We start from the raw sequence: 17,679 nt of genomic DNA on the forward strand, positions 1-17,679 counted from the left end.
CTCTAACTAGCGTCACCAGCGACACTAATACAGCGATCAGAAAAATGATCGCTTAGTGACACTGGTGACAGGGGGTGATCAAGGGGTTAAAACTTTATTAGGGGGGGTTAGGGGGGTATCCTAGACCTAAAGGGGGGTAATACTAACTGTCCCAACACTGTAACTGTCACAAACTGACACTATGCAGTAATCAGAAAAAAAAAAAAAAAAATACTGCTAATGTCAGTTTGTGACGGGGGGGGGGGTGATTGGGGGGGGATCGGGGGGCGATCGGGGGGGGATCGGGGGTGTAAAGTATGCCTGGCATGTTCTACTGTGTGTGTTTGTGTTGTGTGGACTTACATGTCTTCTCTCCTCGGCGCTGGACGGAAACTGCCAGACCGAGGAGAGATGACATCACATCCTCTGCCTGTGTGAAACTACACACAGGCAGAGGAGGATTCCCATTGGCTGGGAGCGATCGCGAGGGGGGGGCCACGATCGGATGGTCTCCCCCTCGCCTCCCGACGCTCCCAGTCAGATGCCGACCGCCGATGGCACCGGGGGGGGGTCCGATCGGACCCCCCGCCCGCGGGAGGCAGATCACGTACAGGTACGTGATTCTGCCTGCCCGTGCCATTCTGCCGACGTATATATACGTTAGGCGGTCGGCAAGTGGTTAAGGATGCACTAGGCCGAAAACCAAAACCCGAAACCGATACCGAAAATGACAGCTTTTAAAAAATATTTATATTTTTATATATAATTGTATTCAACTTTTTAATTAATATCAATTTAAATTAATATGAATTTATTGTTGCCCATTATTGGCACCTTTTAGTGCAAGAAAGGTCAAGAAAAATGCAGTCTGCAGTCTCTGGCCAGCTCTTGTATCATGGCTGCAGTCTCTGGCCAGCTCTTGTATCATGGCTGCAGTCTCTGGCCAGCTCTTGTATCATGGCTGCAGTCTCTGGCCAGCTCTTGTATCATGGCTGCAGTCTCTGGCCAGCTCTTGTATCATGGCTGCAGTCTCTGGCCAGCTCTTGTATCATGGCTGCAGTCTCTGGCCAGCTCTTGTATCATGGCTGCAGTCTCTGGCCAGCTCTTGTATCATGGCTGCAGTCTCTGGCCAGCTCTTGTATCATGGCTGCAGTCTCTGGCCAGCTCTTGTATCATGGCTGCAGTCTCTGGCCAGCTCTTGTATCATGGCTGCAGTCTCTGGCCAGCTCTTGTATCATGGCTGCAGTCTCTGGCCAGCTCTTGTATCATGGCTGCAGTCTCTTGCTTAAGCTTAAACACATTGCCAATAGTATTAGCAAAATTTTCATTTGGTACGCCTCTAGCAGACATGATACAGGAGATCAATGCAGCATCACCAGTTCCCATCATATGCAGCTTGCCAGTGCCAGCATCAGTGAAGTATCAATTTCCTGCCTTTTGCGATCATGTCACTCTGATTCAATGTTCTGCCATTGGATCAGTGTGCAGTCTATCACAGGAGGCGGGACACTGTTACTACGGCCTGGGCAGTTTAGCTCTGTGACATGTGAGGAGGGAGTGGAGGACTGGACGCGCCAGGATGACCGAATGACACTACCGCAATGTGCGCACCTGGGGCGGACCACGCCCCCTTTCGGTATCAGCTGTTTTTGTTTTTTTTTCTATTTGGCAGATAATTTTCGGTGGCTGAAATTTCGGTGCACCTCCTAAAAAAAAACAAAAAAAAGAACGCACTGGACTGCTTGCGGTGTGAACAACTCAGTCTTCCTAGCTACAACATAAAACAAGACTCCAATGGGGTTGATTTACTACAACTGGAGAGTGCAAAATCTAGTGCACCTCTGCATAGAAACCAATCAACTTCCAGGTTTTATTGTCAAAGCTTAACTGAGCAAGCTGAAGTTAGAAGCTGGCTACCATGCACACCCGCACCAAAAATTGCACGCTTCAGCGCTTTTAGCGTTCGGTCACACTAAATGCCTCTTTGAAATTGTGCGACCTTCACTTGAAGCCACACAATTTCTAAGCTGCATGTCGGTGAGACTTCAGGTGTGACTTGATGTACAGATGTCTGTCTATGTCTATACAAGTCGCACCTGAACTTCAAGAACTAATTTCAAGATCAGTGACCGCTTCTTTTGCGGACAATAGGGCGTGACTTGTCATGTTTTTTTTGAAACTATCAATCACATGACAGGTCGCACCATTGTGACCGAGGACTAAGTAAATCTGCACCCCCCCCAAAAAAAAAAAAAAATTAAAACCACTCTGGTTATGGGATATGTTCCTTCTCTTCCGTCTTCTGAATGAACAAAAATCGCCCTGAAGAAGACCACAACTATAGGGGTCGAAACATGTTGGGGTACAGTTGTACGGTGCAATTTATTGCTAGGAATGACGCATTATGTTTTATACATGTCATGAACCAGAGCTCATATTTTAAATTCCCATTGTGAATTTAAATTTTATTTTTTGATAAAATAAAAGACTTTATTAAAAAATCAAGTCCTCTACAATTTGCTGCTAAAAAAACAAAACCCTTAGGGAAACTGCTCCTTTTTTGTTTTCTCAAGAAAAAGTAAAACTCTCTAGCAATAGGCACCAAACGGAGCATTTGCAGAGTGACACCAAAGGCTCTGTCTTATCAGGAGCTGGATTGGGGACAGTGAAAGAAATAATCAAACAGCCTTTTTACACAATGCGGAGGATTAACCCTTTAGGTTCCACAGTGAGTATAACAAGCATGCTTTACTGCATATACAGACTGATTTTACTGTATATTTAGTAACTTTCATTTTTTTGTATACTAGCCAATGGGAACTCCTCTTTCAGAACAAGAATCCTTTTATAATTGATGCGACTTCATTAGAATGAAACCTAATTAGTTGCTGCATGTTGATGTACTTTAAGGACATAATTAATTATGCTTTACTTTGTCAAAGTGGAACTCCAGCCAGACGGCTGAATACACGTGTGAACAGATTTACCAGTTAGGTTTGTGTAATTCTGTTCGGCCGTTCTTGTAATTGCAAATCTAGCTTTTCAGGTTCCTGGGTCTTCTCATTGACAGTGTGATCATGCTGAGTCATTGTTCCATGAGTAGGGGAAAGGTGAAGCGATGACACAGGAGAGTGTAAAGTACGCCCAGGTAATAGGTTGATGACCTGGCTGGCCTTCTGTGTGTGTATTACTAGACTATTGGGACAGAATTACAAATCCAGTTTGATAAAACAACCTAATATTTGCCCACTCTTTGCAAAAACGCTCCAAATTTTTTTTAGATTGCGAGGGCATCTTCTGTGCACAGCCCTCTAAATATCACTCCACAGATTTTCAATCGGATCAATGTCTGGGCTCTGGCTGGGCCATTCCAAAACTTTATTCTTCTTTTGGTGAAGCCATTCTTTTGTTGATTTGGATGTATGCTTTGGGTAGCTGTCATGCTGAAAGATGAAGTTCCTCTTCATGTTCAGATTTCTAGCAGAAACTTGAAGGTTTTGTCCCAATATTGACTGGCATTTGGAACTGTAAAGAATTCCCTCTACCTTGACTAAGGCCCCTGTTCCAGCTGAAGAAAAACAGCCCCAAAGCATGATGCTGCCACCACCATGCTTCACAGTGGGTATGGTGTTCTTTTGGTGATGTGCAGTGTTTTTGCGCTAAACATATCTTTTGGAATCCTGGCCAAAACGTTCAACCTTTGTTTCATCAGACCATAGCAGATTTTCTCTAAGCGTCTTCCAGGACAGCCCATGAGACCTAAGATACCTCACACCAGGACAGGAAACACATTAACCCCGACCAGATAAAACGGGCGGTCCTCCAGGCCCCATGTCAGTATTGGTGTTTCCTCCGGACAGGGGGTAACATGTTTCCTGGAACTGGTTCCCCTAGGTCTCATGAGCATGGCTCCTGTGGTGTTTTGGGGTGGTATTCCTACCTTCTTAGGTCCCAGAGTGGCACATCCACCAGGGGAGTAGGCTTGCGGCTGCTGTCACTGCTTCTCAGTACATGGGGAATGGCAGCACCGCGGTGTACGTCGGAGCTCCGGTACGCAAGTGTGCAGGGGAAGAGCGGAAGCCGTGCATGTGAAGGGGCAGAACTTATGCGTTCCAAGCTGGCCCACAGGAAGTTTCCGGCGGGGTCACTTCCGGGACATGTGACGTCATCAGCAGCCGCCAGAGGCGCTAGTTCTTATCGCTCCACAGCAGATTGAGGAGAGTGAAGACTGAGGCTGAAGCTGGATCTGCCTAATCTTCTCCGGGAGAATCTGGGTCAGATACAGGGCCCAGGGATAAAGAATCTGCAAGGGGCTGGAGGTATAAGTTATCATTGGAAGATGTAGATGACGTATTAAAGGCTATCTATACGACACTTGATATAGAAGAGAAGGTACAATTGTCCAAATATGACCTTATGTGCAAAGGTTAAAGGTTTTGCGTAAGAAAAAGGCTAGAGTTTTTCCAGTGCATAGTTCCCGTCTTGATACAATCAAGCTGGAGTGGGAAAATCCAGAGAGAAAACCTTTTTTTTACTGAAACCTTAAAAGACGGTTTCCATTTGAAGAGGACACAGCGCAGCCATGGAACAAAAATCCTGAGTTAGATGCACCTCTTTCAAAAGTTTCAAAATACTCGAACCTAGCGCTTGACGATATGGGCACGCTTAGGGATCCGATAGTTAAAGAGGAGATATCCTTCACAGAGCCTGGGACTCAGCTATTGGGAATCTTAAACCAGCTATGGTCTCCAGAGCTGGTCGGCAAAGTGGTTGGCACATTCAATTTCAAGCCTTCCCCTTCGGTCTGTCCTCAGTCCCATGCATTTTTACAACGGTGTTGGGGGAGGTGCTGGCTCCGCTAAGGTTAAAGGCAATAACTATTATCCCTTACCTGGACGACCTCCTAGTGGTGACGGAGTCATACCAAAAGTTATTAGCGGATCTCCAGACTGTACAGGACCTCCTTCAATCTCTAGGTTGGTTAATAAACAAAGAGAAGTCTTCCTTAAAGCTGAGTTCCACCCAAAAATTGAACTTCCGCTTTAAGGGAAGGTGACCCCCAGACATGCCACATTCGGAATGTACTTTTTTTGGGGGGGGGGGGGGGGGCGGAAGGGAGGGTTCCAGCTCCTACTTCCTCCCGGGGCTCCGGGGCACCAGAAGGGAGATCACCTCTCGCCAATCATCTGGGATCATTACACATCACAGGTCCCAGATGGTTTCCCGGCCAGTCACGGCGCGGCTCCCGCATGCGTAATGAGTGCCCGGCTGTGAGAGGAGGGGGAGAGGAGCGGTGCTTCGTTCCCTCGCATCGCTGGACCCTGGGACAGGAAAGTGTCCGATTCCTTTTTTTTTTTTTTTTAATTTTAAAGCGGAACTCGGCTTCAATTCCGGCCCAGAAAGTGACCTATCTGGGGTACGAATTTTGCTGAGTAGACCAAAAAGTTTTTCTCCCGCAGGAGAAGGTCTCAAGAATGATGCAAACAATGTCGGCCTTACAGACCAATCAGTCGGTCTCGCTGAGAGGTTTCAAGAGCAGTGGGTCTGATGACCTCTTGCTTTCCTGCAGTGCCATGGGCAAGATTTCATCAATGCTCATTACAGCTGTTTCTGTTAAGACGCAAGTTCCCTGGAATCAAGGGTCTTGCTACCCTCCAGGGTAAAAAGAAGCTTGTGGTGGTGGAGGACACACCTACAACTAACGAGGTCTACCATTGTCCATTCCTATATCCCAGAGGATCACAACGGATGCGAGTTCCTGGGGATGGGGAGCCCACCTCAGCAACACAATGGCACAGGGAGAATGGTCCTCAAGGGAAGCAAGAGCTTCATCGAATCAGAGAGCTTCTAGCGGTTCAGGGAGCCTTGCAGGCATTTCAGACAGAAATCAGGGGTCACACTCTCCAGATTCTGTCTGACAATATCACTACGGTTGCGTACCTCATCAAACAGGGAGGTACGAGGAGTCGGATACTTCAATCTTTCACACAGGAGATTTTATCTTGGGCAGAAGGGAATCTAGCCTCAATTACAGCAGTGCACCTGATGGGGACACAAAACTGGCAGATTATCTCTCTACCGGTTATTTCGAGACAATTGATCATCCCGAAATCTTTGCGGGTCTCACTGACAGATGGGGATGTCCTGAAGCAGACCTGTTCGCAGATCAGAACAGTCGCAAGACAGAGAAGTTCTTTTTTTCTGAACCCAGCGGATCAATCATTTAGGGATCGAAGCTCCTGCGATCGGGCTAATTCCGGAAGTCCTCTGGAAGTTTCTTCTAGAAGAAACAGATCTTATCCCAATAGCCCCTTTCTGGCCCAAGAGGCCATGGTCTTCCCTGTTAGACTCTGGTCTCAGAGCCTCCACTGAGTCTTCCGAAGAGAGAAGACTTTTATTATCGCATGGTCCAGTGTCACACCCACAGGTGGTTTCCCTAAGCTTGACGGCCTGGTATCTGAAGAAAAGGTACTAATCGCCCAGGGGTTCTCTGACAAAGTAGTCAAGACCCTGGTAAATTGCAGAAAACCAGTCACTAGAGCCATATATTCCAAGGTTTGGAAAAATTTAACTCATGGTTATCTGACAATCAAAGATTAACTCATGATGTTCCTTCAATTTTGGAATTTTTTTTTCTTCAAGAGGGTGTCGACAAAGGTCTTCATTTAGTACCTTAAAGGTACAGGCAGCAGCTATCTGTGTTTTTTTTTTTCTCTCCAATTTTCTCTTGGAAAATCCCACTCTAGCTAGATAATTCAAATCAATTTCTAGGTCCAGGCCAGTAGTGGTTAGAAGTTGTCTAACCTGTCCCTGGTGCTTCAAACTCTGGTAGAAATGTGTTTTTTTTTTTTTTTTTTTTTTGAGCCCCTAGAGGATAATAATATTCAGTTAAGTTACTTGCCTTTTAAAAACAATTTTTCTTGTGGCAATTACCTCCGCTCGTAGGGAAAGTGAGTTACAGGCTCTATCAGTGATAGTGCTAAAATCTTGTGAGCCACAAATGGGTTAATGCCTTCAGTGTGAATAAATGAACCTAATTCAGCTGCACACACTAACCACGTTCCATACCGTGTATATGCCAAAAATAAATAAATATATGTGTATGCGCTAAAGGCTATAAATACGTGAACAAAGAATATAATAAATCTATACAATATTAAAAATTATTATAAATTTATACTATATAGTTTATAATTTATAATAATTTTTAATATTGTATAGATTTATTATATTCTTTGTTCACGTATTTATAGCCTTTAGCGCATACACATATATTTATTTATTTTAGGCTCTATCAGTGAGGTAGCCTTTCCTCACAATTTTTGAGGATCGAGTTGTTTTGAAAACTGATCCAGGATTTCTGCCTAAAGTGGCCAGTCCATTCCACAGATCCCAGGACATTGTACTGCCAACCTTTTGTAGATCGCCAAAGGGCGACCAAGAAGGAAAATTGTTTTTTAGACGTGAGAAATTTTTCTCGTCTACCTTGAGGTCACCAAGACCTTTAGAAAAACGGACGCCTTGTTTGTCTTTTAAGGAGCTCACAAGGGAAAGAGTGCATCTAAAGCCACATTGGCTAGATGGATAAAGCAAGTTATGTCTGAAATGTACAAAATTAGGGAAGTTCCTCTGCCTTTTGTCACTGCGCACTCAAGAGCCTTGTCTGCGTCTTGGACTGAGAGGGCTGGAGCCTCACGGGAACAAATTTGCAGGGCTGCCACATGGTCCAGTTTTTCGCCCTTCATTAAACATTATCGCCTGGATCTAGTATCTGCTCAGGAGCAGGCGTTTGGTCCCTCCTTAGACTGGTAAGTTCTGGCTCATCGTCTCATGGGCTGTCCTGGAAGATGCTTAGAGAAAAGCTGAGTTAGACTTACCGATAACTCCTTTTCTGAGAGTCTTCCAGGACAGCTGGATTCCCACCCGGTTTTGTCTTGAAGTTATGTGTATTATGCAGGTGTTTTATAGGGATGTCCTACGGTTCTCGAGAATACTGACATGGGGCCTGGAGGACCACCCTTTTATCTGGTGGGGGGGGGGGGGGTAACGTGTTTCCTGTCCTGGTGGGAGGTGCTCTAGGTCTCATGGGCTGTCCTGAAAGACTCTCAGAAAAGGAGTAACCAGTAAGTCTCACTCAGCTTTTCCAACATGCTTTTGGGAGACTTTAGATGGGGTTTTGCAAAACTTAGCCGGGTTCGGATGTTTTTCTTAAGAAAAGGCTTCCGTCTTGCCACCCTGACCCATAGCCCAGACATATGAAGAATACGGGAGATTGTCACGTTTACCACACAGCCAGATATTCCTGCAGCTCCTTTTAATGTTGCTGTAGGCCTCTTGGCAGCCTCCCTGACCAGTTTTCTTCTCATCTTTTCATCAATTTTGGAGGAACGTCCAGTTCTTGGTAATGTCACTGACACCGCTTGATGATGATTGTCTTCACTGTGTTCCATGGTATATCTAATGCCTTTGAAATTCTTTTGTACCCTTCTCTTGAATGAGTACCAGTTCACACTTGTGTGCTCTGCGATATCGCATGTGATGCGACTTCAGCCATACAGATAGTATGGCTGATATTGCATTTCATTTGGACCAAACTCACACAGGACCTTTTTTTTTTTTTTTTTTTTTTTTTTTCGGTCCGCACACCCATGCAATCTGATTCATGTCCGAACTGTCAGTTCGCAGTGTGATATGTGAGCTGAAGTGTCATTGACAATGTATTTAGACTCCCAGCAGTTTGCATATGGCAGTGTGAACTGCCGTGATAGTCGGGTGCGATGCAGGAACTCGCAGTGGTCCTGCATCGCACAAGTGTGAACCGAGCCTGATACCTCTTAACAATGAGGTCCCTCTGATGCTTTGGAAGCTCTCTGCAGACCATGACTTTTGCTGTAGGATGTGACTAAGAAAATGTCAGGAAAGACCTACTAGAACAGCTGGACTTTATTTGGGGTTATTCAAGAGGCACTTTAAATGATGGCAGGTGTGTACTGACTCCTATTTAACATGAGTTTGAGTGTGATTACTTAATTCTGAACACAGACACAGCCCCAGTTATAAGAGGGTTTGCACACTTATGCAAGCACATTATTTTAGTTTTTTATTTTTACTTCTCCCCCCTAAAAGATTTCAGTTTGTTGTTCAATTTTGTACAGTTTATAGGTCACATTAAAGGTGGAAAAAGTTCTGAAATTTATTTATCTTTGTCTCATTTTTTTTACATCACAGAAACATGACTTTTTAACAGGGGTGTGGAGACTTTTTATATCTACTGTATGTAAAGCCACACTTTTTTTTTTTTTTTTTTTTTACCTATTTTTTAAATGGAGTAGGGATAGTTCATTTTTATTTGATCGCCGACTGTGTCCCTACTTTTCACCCTCTCTATTTGTCCCGGTGACCATGACCGATAGTTATGGAAATCCAGAATTTTACAGTTGTGCCACAACAGTAATGTATGGTAAAGCTTCCAGTTGGGGACAACCTAGGAGTAAAATTTCTGTTTCTTGACTTTTTTTTTTCTTCTGGAAGGGGAAGTTAAAGGAAATCTCCTCATCGAGACACAGAGAGTAAACCATAAACCTGGAGAGGTTTTTTAAAGTGAATGTCAAGGCAAAATTAAAAAGTTAATCAGGCCTGATTCAAGCCTTAGTAAAGCTTTAATTTTGCCTTGACATTCACTTATGCATTTTAACATTTAACATGGTTTCCTATGGGTCATATTCACATCTGTGCATTTTCTGGAAAGGGCCAGAGACTTTTTTTTTTTTTTTCTGGTTATTGGTTCCATAGACTTCAATGGATCAAAAAGGTGTATTGAAAAGCGCAAAAATGCACCTGAAATACCCAAACTGCAACATGTGTAGGGGTGAATCAGGCCTAAACCCACAACATTAAGATCAGTGTGTATATGCAGTAAAACATGCTTGTTATACTCACTATGGAACCTAAGGAGTTAATCCTCTGCATTGCGTAAAAAAGGTGGTTTGATCCGGTCTTCTCTAATCCTCCCCTTCTTTCACAGTCCCCAATCCATCTACTGACAAGACAGAGCCTTGGGGGCACTCTGCACATGCTTAGTTTGGTGTGTATTGCTAGATTTTTTTTTTTTCTTCTTTTCTTCGGTAGGGTGCATGTGATCAGCACAGGGCCAATCAGCACTGTACAGACTCTGAGGGTCACGTCCTGCAGCCTCATAGGACAGTCAGAGGAGAATGAAAACCCCCTTCTACAAGCTTTAACCAGTGCTCGGCCAGCATTTTAATGTTCTGTGGAAAACCACATATAATGAATGCAGGGTCTATTAACATTAACACACAATAGAAAAAAAAAAATATATATATATATATATATATATATATATATATATATATATATATATATATATATATATATATATATATATATATATATATATATATATATATATAGGGCTCCGTGAGCCCCATCGCCCCCCCCCCCTGTCGTCTCCGTGAGCCCCATCGCCCCCCCCCCCTGTCGTCTCCGTGAGCCCCATCGCCCCCCCCCCTGTCGTCTCCGTGAGCCCCATCGCCCCCCCCCCTGTCGTCTCCGTGAGCCCCATCGCCCCCCCCCCTGTCGTCTCCGTGAGCCCCATCGGCCCCCCCCCTGTCGTCTCCGTGAGCCCCATGGCCCCCCCCCTGTCGTCTCCGTGAGCCCCCCCCCCGTCGTCTCCGTGAGCCCCATCGCCCCCCCCCCCCCCCCGTCGTCTCCGTGAGCCCCATCGCCCCCCCCCCCCCGTCGTCTCCGTGAGCCCCATCGCCCCCCTCCGTCATCTCCGTGAGCCCCATCGCCCCCCCCCCTTGTATATTATTATAAGTTATCAGCTCACCAGGTTTCTGGCAAAATCTGGGTTTTTTGCACTTCGAAACAGATATAACAAAAACATCTAATGATATACTGTACTTGGCAGACCAAATGGGAGCAAATAAAGTACATTTTTAGTATTATCATACACTTTACCCCTTCTCTTTTATCCAAAACAGAAAAATTAATCAAAGTTTCGGCCTTACATAGACTGTAACATTCATTTGTTTCAATTGATCGTTTTGCCTTTAGTTATATTATATTTTAAAGGCAGAACTTTTTTTTTTTTTTTTTTTAAGTTTTGGCTACAGTGGAGCATCTGTTCAGTTGTGAAGGTGGTGGTTTTTTTTTTTTTTTTTTTTATTGCTGTTTGTGCTCCTATTAGGCCTCATGCACACGAGACGCCAGTGCAAACTCTGCTGAACACATGTTTTTAAAAGCTGAAACCGGTGTTTAGAAACGCCTGTTTTGCCGCATTTGCATGCCGCGTTTTTTACCGCGTGTGCGTCTGAAAGCGTCTGCAGAGCAGAGAATTACATTGTGACGCAACTTTGGGGCCCCGTATCTCAGGGCCACTTGGAGCTAGGAACCCCAAATTTGGCATGCAAACACAGTGGAACTAGCACTACAACATATCCATTTGGGGTTCTTCTGCAGCAGAGAATGACATTTTGCGACCCGAATTTGGGGCACTATATCTCGAGGGCCACTTGGTGCTAGAAACCCCAAATTTGTATATGTTGTAGGGCTAGTTCCGCTGTGTTTGCACACCTAATATGGGGTTTCTAGAACCAAGTGGCCCCGAGATACGGGCCCCAAATTTGGGTCGCAAAATGTCATTCTCTGATTTTGGGGCCCCGTATCTCGGGGTCACTTGGTGCTAGGAACCCCAAATTTGGTGTACTAACATAGTGGAACTAACACTACAACATATCCAAATTTTGGATTCTTCTGCAGCAGAGAATGACATTTTGCGACCTGAATTTGGGGCACCGTGTCTTGGGGGCCACTTGGTGCTAGGAACCCCAAATTTGGATATATTGTAGTGTTTGCACACCAAATTTGGGGTTCCTAGCACCAAGTGACCCTGTAATACGGGGCCCCAAAGTCTGGTCGCAAAATGTCTTTCTCTGCTGCAGTTTACCATCATATTTCTGTGTTTTCTGGTCCAAAAAGTAGGGTTCCTTTTAAAAACACTTATAAACGCAAACGCGCTACCGCATTTAGCCACGTTTAGCCGCGTTTGGCATCTAAAACGTGGAAAACTTTTGCGCCTGAACCCTTTTTTTTTTTTTTTTTTTTTTTTTTTTTTTTTTTTACTTCTGGAAAAACGAGGTTAAACACAACTGCCTAAAAACGCCAAAAAACGAGACTGTGTACATGGACACATAAGATAACATTGAATGGGTTCAGGGGCAGTTGAAAAAAGTGTCCATTTGCCTCTGAAATTTGTTTAACAGCGTCTCGTGTGCATGAGGCCTTAAGGAGAGTCACTCTGTTTGTCATACCGTTCTCAACGAAAATGAAGGAAATTCAGAAATATTGGGTTGTGTATCGAACAGAAGTTGAGGAGAAATCTTCCACTGGTACACTAGTTCTGGTGGCAGCTAGGGGTTCCCTGTCTTTGAATGGATTTCCTCTCGCTTACGGTTTTGTCTATGGGACAGGAAGTGAAGGAAAATCAACCTATTGGGACACAGACTGCAAAAAAGACTTTTTAACCTTTCCTTACTCTATCCCAAACTTTCTAAATAAGTCTTATAGAACATTAGCATATTCACTCCTGTTCTCCTGCATGAAAATTATTTTTTTTTACGGTGATTTTGACTGTAGCCTCTTTTCAGAATATGACCTACATTGTTTAATCATGAGTAACACATTTGTTCTGACCCTTTTTATGTTTTCAATGACTTTCATTCATTTTTGTTCCTTTCTTCTTATTGGTTTCAGGCACGGCGCCAGGACTGCGAGGGGAAGATGGCGGTCACCCTGGATAGCGTTCGGAAAATGGGAATTCTTATTTTGAGAATGATCCTCCGATTTACCTTCATGGTCGTCAACAATATGTTTGCTATTCCCTCCTATGTACTCTATTTAATAGCTCTGCAGCCTGTCAGACTGATAGACAGTAAACTGTTCTGGCATATTGAAGGAGTCATGTTTAAATGGCTCCTAGCTATGGTGGCATCATGGGGATGGACTGCTGGGTACACAGGTAAGTTTGCGTTTGACAATAGATCTTTCTGTATGAAGCTGATGTTCTCTGGATTTGGAATTTTGACAGCCGTACTTGGATGGAGATAGTTGTAACATACTGGAAGAACACAGTTAACCAGGAACATCCCATAAAAAGCGGTGCTGACCCAAGTAGAGTACCTGGAGGAGGAGACTGTATGAGTGACAGGAGGTCTCCAGGAAAACCACAGAGGAACTGGCTGGGCTGGTAGGGTGAAGCACACTGCGGGACTCCAAAAGGGTCGTAATCCAGCTGGATGATTCCAGCACCTTATGACCTGAAGAAGGGGCCACGCCCAGAAACATGTAGTCCTGGCTGCTGTTTTTTGTTTGTTTCTTGCCCCCTCGCTACAGTGCACCATGGACCAATCATCCATAACAGTTCTGCCCACAGCTCGTGGCATATTACTTTGCCAACTTTGGTCAACTTGTGACATCATTTCCGGGGGACTAAACTGAATATTTCACCAAAAGTAGACCACAATGTTGCCATCATCCCTAATACAAAATTGTACATTGAGGGTCCCCCACAAGAGGGTTGGGACTTTAAATGCAACTGGATATAATAGAAAAGGCAATAAATCTAAAAATCAATATATTTTATTATTGTGTCAAATTTATAAGACTGCATACGACTATTGCAACTGACTCATTGGTACTAGCAATGACCTAAAAAAGAGGTATCAAAATACAAACAGATATGGTCTCCTCTTCTTAAGAATGAGAAAAGAGCACAAATATCAATATACAAACAGATATGGTCTCATCTTATGAAAGAGAAAAAGAGCCCGATGCGTTTCAGGAGCTTGTCCTTTCTTCGGGGGCATCGGTGAGGCAAACAAGGCAAGTCGACCATGAAAGGCCCAGGTCGACTTGCCTTGTTTGCCTCACCGATGCTCCTCTTATCTCCTGTCCCCACATTGTTCAACTCTGATGAATGTGTTTGCTGTTTGCACACCTGTCTCCACATATAACAAGCCCCTGAAGAAAGGACAAGCTCCTGAAACGCATCGGGCTCTTTTTCTCTTTCATAAGAGGAGACCATATCTGTTTGTATATTGATATTTGTGCTCTTTTCTCATTCTTAAGAAGAGGAGACCATATCTGTTTGTATTTTGATACCTCTTTTTTAGGTCATTGCTAGTACCAATGAGTCAGTTGCAATAGTCGTATGCACCAACTTTTAAATTTGACACAATAATAAAATATATTGATTTTTAGATTTATTGCCTTTTCTATTATATCCAGTTGCCTTTAAAGTCCCAACCCTCTTGTGGGGGACCCTCAATGTATTATTTCCGGGGGACGGGTGCAGCTTCTTTGCACCTTTTGAGGCGGCCGTCACTCTCCGGCTCCCTGGCCGCATCCTCCCGTCCTGGTGTCCCCGGTCGGCTCCCTCGCTGGTTGCAGGAACTCCATCCTAGTCCTTTGGAATCATCCAGCTGGATTATGACCCTATTGGAGTCCCGCAGTGCACTTCACCCTACCAGCCAAGCCAGTCGCTAATGTGGTTTTCCTGGAGTCCTCCTGCCACTCATTCGGTTTCCTCCAAGTAATCTACTTGGGTCGGCACCGCTTTTTATGGGATGTTCCTAGTTAACTGTATGCCTTGGATTGTTTAACATAAACAGACATGCTTTATTCATCTGGAGATCAGTGTTAGGACTCTGCCAGGGTTCAGCGCTTTCCTTCTATTGGTGTTAGTGGTGTTCCTCTCATTGGTCTATGAGTTTTTGAAGAGCAGCGATTCCCCAAGCAGACCCTTTCTTTCCCGTAGTTGGGCCGTGAGTTATGAGCCTGGGCATTTCTGTGCAGTAACATACTGGAACATAAAGTTAAAATATAAGATCCATTGTGTATGCTTTTTATATAACCAGTTGATCTGTTTTTTAAGACTTATGGTTTTGTTTACTCCACACTATGCAGTGAATCTGGTTAACACTTGGGTTGCAAGGTTTTTAAAGGAAAGTGTAAAATGTGTGATTGTTCCCTTTTTAATAGAGGCAGTGTGATCGTCTATTTGATCAGCTGCAGTGCATTATCTACCTCATAGAATGGTCGCTTAACAGCTCCTTATGACCTCCTATTACGGAAGGTCTTTCCCTCTTCTGGCTATTAAAGTGGGGGTCCACCTATCTATCGTTTTTTTTTTTTTTTTGAGTTCATTCACAAACTTTTCTTCTCAGCATTACATACTCGCATATCGTGTGTAATATGTCCGCCTGTGTCATATTTCGTCGGAAAGAATAACTTATATTATTCACTGCAGGCGGTTTCCATCTTCATTGTGGGCATTTGAAGCCCACAAGCATTTATTTCCTGGATGCGGTGAATGCTGTGCTCCCAGCATTCACCGCTTGTTCCCGCACATGATCAGTGGCATCCTGGGAAGCCTGAGACTAGCTCCCAGGAGACTGTGCGGAGTCAGGGAGAGGCAAGAAACACGCCTACTCCCACGGGAGGAGAACCAGTAAGTGCAAAGAAGAATAGAAAAATAGAAGGTAATTACGGCGATTTAAATTTTTTTAAACGGCATGTCAGCATCTAGGCAAGGAAGAGAATACATACAGATATTGTTCAAAATTTGGGTGGAACCCCGCTTTAAATCCAGCCAAGGATTTTGTTCATCTGGTGGATCAAGCTGAAGAGCACCTGTCACTCAAGGAAGAACCCGATCACATAAGGACCCCAAAAAGATAAGGCTTCCATAGTGTAAAATCCTTGACATCTTTAGTAATGTAAAAAAGGTTGCACTTACAAAAAGATGTATTAAAACACGCACAGATAAGCCGGCTGGCTCGATACAACTGCTCGTCCTTCCAGGACCTGGGCAAACACGGTGACGTCAGCATGTCGCATCCCCCTACGTGTTTCGTCACAAGATGACAGTCATGGGGCATATATAGTGCAACTTTATTTTGGACTATTTGATTTGTGCTGTGTCTGTGTGTCTCACAGGAAAGTTGCTGCTACAGAGTCACTATATTTGTTTATTTTGGGACAGTGAAGTAATACCCACTATTTGCAATGCATTATCTGCTAAGCCCCCCCAACATTTTTTCATTTTTGTTATTGCTTTGGACTTGGGTGGACCTGAACTCCAAAAGGTGTAGATTTGTTTTGTTATGAAAAATGTTAGAGTAGTAAACCTAAAACCAAAAATGTAATGTATTGCAGCACTTTACGTGTGTGTGTGTGTAAGCTATCGGGGTGCAGTGGAGCTGCCTGAATGCTTCCACCTTACAAATGAATCCTACTGCTTACCCGCAGAAGGGCTAGATGTAGAAAAAATAACCGGCACCCAGATCTGCACATCCCGGGCATTGGGCGATAAAAATTGTGCAACTCTGCAACAGTCCAGGACGCAGTTTCTAGTCGCTGTGACGACCTGGCGCCTGGGATTTGTTGAACCGTGCTTTATAAGGTAAAGCAACAGTGTGTGTGTGTTTTTTTTTGTTTTTTTATAAAGGTTTTACATGAATAAATACAAGCTGATCATTGTAAGCACCCCCTGTCAGTGGTAAAAGGTTTGCCTTAATCCTGTAACTGAACATTTGCAAGAAAGCTTGTTTTGTTGAAAAACAGACTTACTGGCTGGATCACCAGGTGAAAAAAAAGACAAAAAGCTTAGTGGTTGTAAAGTCAGAAGGTTTTTTTTTTTTTATCTTAATGCGTTCTATGCATTAAGATAAGTCTTTTGTGCACAGCAGCCCCCTAATACTTACCTGAGCTCCGACTCTGTCCAGCGATGTCCACAAGTGTCTTGGCCATCCAAGACTCTCCCTCCTGATTGGCTGAGACAGCAGAGTGGCGCCATTGGCTCCTGCAGCTGGCGATCAAAGTCAGTTAGCCAATCAGGGGAGAGGGGGCGGGGCTGGGCCGCAGCTCTGTGTCTGAATGGACACGCAGAGCTGTGACTCGGCTCGGGTGCCCCATAGCAAGCTGCTTGTAATGGGGGCACTCGGCAGGTGGGAGGGACCAGAAGGACAGAAGAAAGACCCGAGAAGTATAACGTGTTATTTTTTATAGAAAAAAAAAAAAATGCAGCCACCACATCTAAGAATTGGTAAGCTGCAATATGTTTTTTAATTTTAATATCACTTAAATTTTATTTTATTTTTTGTTTTGCACAAGTGTAGTGTTCCTTTTTAAATTCTTGCATTTTCACTCTCGTACGATTTAGTGAAATTTACAACTCCTGATCTTCTGGGCTTTGTCCTCTCCGTGGCTTTAGATATCCAATCTATATTTGTCTCCCATGCAAACCGCATGTTTGGAAGTCTATTGATTATTCCTGAAATCTGGTGTAGCCGCTCAGCCCCGAGGCCCGAGTGGAGGTTCAGCTGTAAGGACACAGATACTGTAAAGTGGCGGTGTTTTAATGAAGAGGTCAGTTGGGTAGGAGTGATGTATATAGGCTCTCTTCTCCTTCCTAGCACAGCTCGGGCTGTTTTCCCATCACATTTATTATGCCAGTCTCTTATACTGTAAGTGCTGGACTTCTCTCTGGAGGAAAGGATCAGGTTCCTGAGCCGGCATTGTTGGAAGAGCTTGTTGAGCTTGTTTGGTGAAAAGTGTCCGGCTCTGAGGAGCCCGCTGTCATTCCGCTCACTGGGTGACTTTCCATTGCTGGATAAGGAA

At 44.2% G+C, this 17,679-nt stretch overlaps 1 protein-coding gene across 1 annotated transcript in view; it reads left to right on the top strand.

Moving 5' to 3' along the window:
- The window catches only part of LPGAT1 (lysophosphatidylglycerol acyltransferase 1), a 180,919-nt gene that overhangs the window by 23,641 nt on the left and 139,599 nt on the right, over positions 1 to 17,679 (top strand). Inside the window, exon 2 of the mRNA XM_073628412.1 lies at positions 12,754 to 13,018. Within this exon, the coding sequence (XP_073484513.1) occupies positions 12,781 to 13,018 (238 nt within the window). The 5' untranslated portion in view covers positions 12,754 to 12,780. The remainder of the gene's footprint in view (positions 1 to 12,753; positions 13,019 to 17,679) is intronic.

The sequence above is a fragment of the Aquarana catesbeiana genome, linkage group LG04 (assembly GCF_042186555.1).
Source record: "Aquarana catesbeiana isolate 2022-GZ linkage group LG04, ASM4218655v1, whole genome shotgun sequence".
NCBI lineage: Eukaryota > Metazoa > Chordata > Amphibia > Anura > Ranidae > Aquarana > Aquarana catesbeiana.